Source organism: Coccinella septempunctata, chromosome X, assembly GCF_907165205.1.
Source record: "Coccinella septempunctata chromosome X, icCocSept1.1, whole genome shotgun sequence".
Lineage (NCBI taxonomy): Eukaryota > Metazoa > Arthropoda > Insecta > Coleoptera > Coccinellidae > Coccinella > Coccinella septempunctata.
In genome coordinates this window covers 14,766,188-14,772,906 of record NC_058198.1, presented here as the reverse complement: position 1 = coordinate 14,772,906, position 6,719 = coordinate 14,766,188, and the positions used below count along the sequence as shown (strand labels likewise).

At 37.3% G+C, this 6,719-nt stretch overlaps 1 protein-coding gene across 1 annotated transcript; it reads left to right on the top strand.

Moving 5' to 3' along the window:
- Positions 1-4,295: 4,295 nt before the first annotated feature.
- Positions 4,296-5,412, top strand: LOC123321954. The gene is made up of 3 exons (XM_044909770.1): positions 4,296-4,717; positions 4,772-5,149; positions 5,290-5,412. The coding sequence occupies exons 1-3, from the start codon at positions 4,408-4,410 to the stop codon at positions 5,379-5,381; spliced, it is 780 nt and encodes a 259-aa protein (XP_044765705.1). The 5' UTR covers positions 4,296-4,407; the 3' UTR covers positions 5,382-5,412.
- The last annotated feature ends 1,307 nt before the right edge of the window (positions 5,413-6,719 follow it).

Below are 6,719 nucleotides of genomic sequence, written 5' to 3'. Positions count from 1 at the left end.
ATTACGGCAAACATTGTGTCGACTAAGCTGGCGGATTAGGAATTGTGATAAACAAAGGACAAAAAACGACTAGACATGGAGTCCATGTTCAGACCGCCAAAACCGTTGAGTTTGGATGGAAATGTTGCGGAGAATTGGAAACTCTTCGAACAAAAATTTGACAACTTTCTAACTGTAACGGAGCTCTCGAAAAAAGATGAAGAAACTGAAGTTGCTGTTTTCCTTAACCTAATTGGAGATGATGGCTTGGAATTATTCAACACCTTTGATTTGACGAATAATCAAAAGAAGTCATTACAATGTGTTAAGCAGAGATTTGAAGCACACTGTTCACCCAAGAAAAATGTTATATTTGAGGGATTTGTTTTCAACAGTATCACCCAGAAAGAAGGACAGTTATTTGACTCATTTTTGACTGAACTTCGAAAAGCTGTTAAGTCCACTGGATATAAGGACAAGGATGACATGGTAAGAGACAGAATTGTCATGGGTATATTCAGTAAAGACACTCAGGAGAAACTACTCAGAGTATCTGATTTAACATTGGAGATGACCATAAACCATTGTAGAGCCTACGAAGTAAGTAAGACTCAGTCCAAAGCTTTGCAAAGTGAAGTCTCAGTGAATGAACTGAAAAGAAAAAATAAATATGGCAAAAAAGAGTCTAACTTCACGTGCAAGTACTGTGGCACTAACCATATGAAAGGTAAATGTCCAGCTTATGGAAAGAAATGTAAAAAATGTCAGCGACTTCATCACTTCGCGACAGTCTGCCAATCCAAAGGAAACAAGGAAGAACGGGATGACAAGAAGAAAAATGTACATGAGGTGGCCCAGGAAGAAGGTTCTGAAAGCGAGGGAGACCAGTTTTTTGTGAGCGCGGTTTCAAAGCAAATCGGTGTTGTGAACAAAATGGAAAAATCAGTTGGTGAATCAATGTGGCTAAAAAGCATAAATGTGCAGGGCAAGACAATAGAATTGAAGTTAGATACCGGAGCAGAAGTGAGTGTTTTACCTATTCACTTTTTGAATGGACTTGATCATAAGAAAAATTTGAAAAAGACCAATGTAACTCTGGTTGCATATGGTAGTGGTAATTTTACCATAAAACCTATTGGTGAGATTACCTTGGAATGCAATGTAGATGGTAGAACAGCCAAGATATGTTTCATTATTGTTGAAAGTAAAGGTCAGTTACCTCTTTTAGGTCTAAATGGCTGTGTAGATTTGAAATTAGTTAAAAGAACTGATTTTTTGAAGATTGATAAGTTTGAAAAACTTGAGGATGTCATATCGAGTTACCCGATGGTTTTTGAGGGTTTAGGAGAATTCCCAACTCCACATAAAATTGTTTTGAGAAAAGATGCTGTTCCGCATGTACAGCCAATAAGGAGAATTCCACAAGCATTGCATTCTAGGGTAAAGCTCAAGTTGGATCAATTAGAAAAGGATGGAATTATTTCTAAGGTGCACAAACCTACTGAATGGCTTAATCCGTTGGTTATAGTAGAAAAAAAGAACAATGATTTGAGATTATGTCTGGATCCGAAATTTTTAAATGAAGCTATTACTCGCGAACATTTTCTCATTCCCACTGTTAATGAAATAGCTAGTACTTTATCGAACAAATCCTATTTTTCTGTATTGGATATGAAAGATGGATACTTTCAAGTCAAAATTACAGATGAAAGCTCGGATTATTGCTGTTTTGGAACACCATTCGGTAGATATCGGTTTTTAAGGCTTCCATTTGGCATACGTTCAGCTCCCGAGGTGTTTCAGAAAAAAAATTATGAATTGTTCGGGGATATTAAAGGAATTGGGATTTATTTTGATGACTTGATAATAACGGGGGAATCGGAGCAGGAACATGATGAAAATTTGAAATTAGTTCTTGAGCGAGCAAAAAAGTCCAATATTAAATTCAATAAGAATAAAATACAATTCAAATCGAGACAAGTAAAATTTATGGGACAATTATTTTCGGGCAATGGGATAGAACCTTGCGAATCGTATGTGAAGGCCATTTTAGATATGCCAAGGCCTCAGCAAAATAGTGACTTGTTGCGATTTTTAGGAATGATGAAATTTTTAGGGAAATTTGTTCCCAATTTAGCTAAGATTTCGGCTCCATTGCGTAATCTAACCAGATTGGATGTTGAATGGTCTTGCGAAAAAGAACATGAAAACTCGCTAAATCAGCTTAAACATTTAGTGTCGAATGCACCAATTCTTGCATTTTTTGAGCCGTCAGTGGAAGTAGAATTTGAAACTGATGCTTCCAAGGATGGTCTGGGTGCCTGCCTTTTACAAAATGGGCATCCTATAGCTTTAAGCTCTCGTAGCCTGTCCAAGAGTGAAGTTAATTATGCCCAGATTGAAAAAGAGGCCTTAGCCATAGACTTTGCATGCCAAAAATTCCACTATTTAATTTATGGTGTAAAAAATGTTGTGATACACACGGATCACAAGCCACTTGTGTCCATATTTCAAAAGGAATTATACAATGTAACTCCTAGGTTGCAAAGATTAAGACTGAGATTGCTTAAATATGACCTTAAGATAACATATAGGCCAGGGAAATATTTGTATATCGCAGATACTTTGTCCCGAGCTTATTTGACCACTTCTGATGTTGACGATCCTGAAATGAACATAGCAGTTCATTCGTTAGTAAATTATCTTCCTATTTCAGAGGAAAAGAAACGTGAACTAAGGCAAGCGACAAGATATGACCTTGATTTAAGTGAAATTGTTAAATATTTGAAATTTGGTTGGCCTGATAGAAGTAGAATTCCCTTACATCTTCATCACTATCTTAAAATTAGGGATGATCTTTTAGTTTGTGATGAACTTTTGTTTCATGGTAACAAACTAGTTCCAAAGAAATTAAGACCTCTGATGCTTCAAAAATTACATGAAGGCCATATTGGCATGGACAAAGTAAAATTAAGAGCAAGGCAGATATTTTACTGGCCATATATGAGTTTAGACATAGAAAATTTGACAAAAAAGTGTAAAATATGTAAAAAGTTCGCAAGAAAGAATATCAAGCAACCTTTAAAACCATACAAATTGCCTGATAGACCATGGCAAAGAATTTCTGCTGATATTTTTTCTTATGCTGATCATGCTTACCTAGTGGTATATGATGCTTACTCAAATTGGCTAGAGCTGGTGATGCTGAGAGATAAATCAGCTAAAGATGTTATTTCTAAATTGAAGTCAATTTTTTCTAAATTTGGATGTCCTGATGAATTGATTTGTGACAATGTTCCCTTCGGCAGCTTATCAATGAAAGAATTTGCTAAAGAATGGAATTTTGAGATTTTGTTGAGAAGGCCTCAATACCCACAATCAAACGGTTTAGCTGAAAAAGGTGTAGGCATAGCAAAAAACTTGTTGAAAAAATCCCTTGAGGAGGGAAAGGATATATTTGGAGCATTGCTTCAGTATCGTAATACACCCCTAAAGCATATTAATTATTCACCGGCCCAACTTTTAATGAGTCGGTCTTGTAAGACTAAGGTGCCTATTTAAGCTGAACTGTTGAAGCCTACACTTTGCACCAATGTTTCAGATAGGCTTGAACACAGGTCACTTCAAAATGAGTTGTACTTTAATAAAAATACAAGACTTTTGCCAGATCTTAATGAAGGGCAAAATGTTACTGTTTATAATCATGTCAAAAAATACTGGGAGCCTGACCAAATTGTGAGGGAGCATCAAAGTCTTCGGTCTTTTGTAGTCAAGACAGAGAAAGGAGAGATTATTAGAAGAAATAGAATAGATTTAAGAAAATCACAAAATGATTTCGAACTTGTAAATGATCAGGAATTGTTGGAATCTGGAGAGGCTTCTTCCCCAACATTTACAAACAATTCCGGAAGTAGTTATAAGCCCAGCCCAGAACCCGCAAACCCCACAAACTATGTAACAAGGTCAGGGCGAACAATAAAACCTGTAAACAAATTAAATTTGTGAAAGAATATAAAAAACTTCAAAGGGGAAGGATGTATTATAATATAGTAGATAAGAAGAAGAATATGTTTCTCTATGGTCCGTTGACGCCAAGCGGCTCATGCGCGCCACTTGTCAGTAGTCTAGTCACCGGCTAATTATTGTAATGGAGTAAATGGACGTTATGTGTAATAAAATAGTTTTCAGATGAATGGATTTTTAATATTATTACATAAAAATAATACACTTTGGCTTTTTGAGTAGTCTTTTTACCTGAGTAAATCTGCCAATACCTATTTATCATTATAATTTACTATTATTTATTATTATATACCTCAAATAACAGTACGAGAATGCTTTTTGATGAGACTATCTTGGTCTACTATACATATTTTTTATGATTTCTTCCGACTCATTGCAACCTAAACGGTTCGTTCTCAATTTTTTATGGAAACCTCTGTTTTGCTGATCAACTATTTTTCAAAGGGTTTGATAGATTTTTCCAATGTTCTTCTCGTTCGAATAATTTTTTTAAGGGAATATATCATTGTCGACTTCCCTGAAGAAAAAACAGAGGATGGTATCCCGATGGCTCTGATATCGAGCGATTGGGTGTTCGAAGAAGGTGGAAATTTATACTGCTTTTGGCCCACATATTTGAAATCGACCACACAAATAGAGAAGGCGGTCATAAATCATCAAATATTGAAGTATGACAAATGTCTTAAATGCCCAGTCGCAATAAAATATTCAACAGGTAGAAAATGTTTATTCCGTTGTCGTTCTATCCTTATTTGACAATGATTTTCAGATGATTACAAAAAGGCATCATTGAAGCTGCGGCTGTTAGAGGAAGGGATGCAGTCCCAATCAGAGGAATCCTCTTCCCAATTGAATAGTAAGGTTGTAAGAGGTAATAGAAATGAAGATTTCATTTACTCAGATGAAAGCTTCGATGAAGAGGACATGCCACCAGTCCCACCAAAATTGAAAATAGCTTCATCAATACCTGCACCTAAAAGGGACATGAATAAAACAATTAGAAGAAAAACATATTCGGTTCTCAAACCAGTCCAACCATTTCGAGTATCAGAACATAACATAAACGAACCAAGCACTAATGTAGAACCGAGTGTAGAACTAATGAATGATAACAAATCTAGTACATGTTCATGTGAACAGAACACAAGTAAGAGAATATATTATTATGTAATAAATATTCATAAATGTATTTCTTCAAAGTGAAATATTATTTTAGTTATGTTTGCATTAAATATCTTTTTCGCGATTATTTCATGGCAATTTCCTTATATTTGTTTCAATTTTCAGAAATTCTCACAAATTTAGTAAGGGAAATTCAAATATTGAAAGATGATATAAGGCATCTTTTGAGATTACATGTAGAAGATAGAAATGGATAAGAATACTATCCAAATAAAAAGGTATGAGGACCTGAAGAAATTTGATGCTGAATTAAATGATCTGGAATATTTCAAAAAATGTGTGAGTAGAATTATGTATCTACCCCGACTACCCCTTTGTGATATGCTTCAATTTTTTGGTTTTCTTCTTTTCCATTGTGGAGAAAAAATTCAACAATTTGAAAAACAGAAAAATCTATATATATATATTATATTTTTTTTTTTTTAATCACCGCGACCTACGCGGGCAGAAACTTCGTGCACACCGGGCTCAAAGGCCAAGATGTGCATTGCTGCTAAGGACCTTGGAGAAATTTCCTGACAATTCTCGCCGTGCTCAAGATGATCTGCTTCTGCGAGCTAGATATCACATGCTGGCCCAGGCAAAGTCTCCGAGTATTTTCAGGTAAGTGCCTTTCTATCAACCCATTCACCGAGATAATCAGCGGTAGCACACTCACAGATTTCAGGTTGTACATTTCACGAAGTTGGAAGGCCAGTTCGGAGTATTTGCTTACTTTCTCCGAGTACGCTTTTGCCAGGTTCTCATCCGCTGGTACTGTGAAGTCCATCAGCAAACACGTTCCTTTCTCTCTGTCGAAGAGGGCAACATCCGGTCTATTATGCGCCACTCCTCTGTCGGTCACGAGCGTAGCGTCCCAGTACATCCTATAGCGCTGATTCTCCAGGAGGGTTTTAGGTAAGTACAGATGTTGTTCGACCTCATTCTGAAGTAATCCTATTTTCAGGGCAATCTGCTGGTGGTAAATCTTCCCCATCGCATTATGTCTATCGAGGTATTCCCTGGGGGCCAGGATAGGGCACGAGGAGGTGACGTGCTGAATAGACTCCGAGCCCTGGGCCCACTTCCGACACCTATCCGATGGAACATCCTGCTTGGCGATGTGCTTCATATACATCCGGGTTGGCATCACCTGATCTTGAATCGCCAAAATTCTTCCTTCCGTCTCCGGGTAAAGGTAGCCTGCACGCAGATATGTAAGCGATTCTGATCTTTCAACGTCTCTACTTTGCAGGTGGGTTGGGTATCTGCCGTGCAAGGCCTTAGCACTCCACTCCTGAATACGCTCCTCTACAGAGCGCTGGGGAAGTTGGTACCCCGGTTCTGCAAGCTTTAATGCAGAGACTCCATCATCAGCTTCACGGATCGCTTTAAAGAGAGGTGAGTTGTTCTTCAGGAAGTGTTGTCTCAGATCACTGACAATTTTTGCATGAGCTTCCTCTAAGCTTGTTAGTCCTCTTCCCCCCTGATGTCGTGGAAGGTATAGTCTGATGGTAGAGGAGTGAGGATGGTGAACTCCATACTTAGTCAGCACA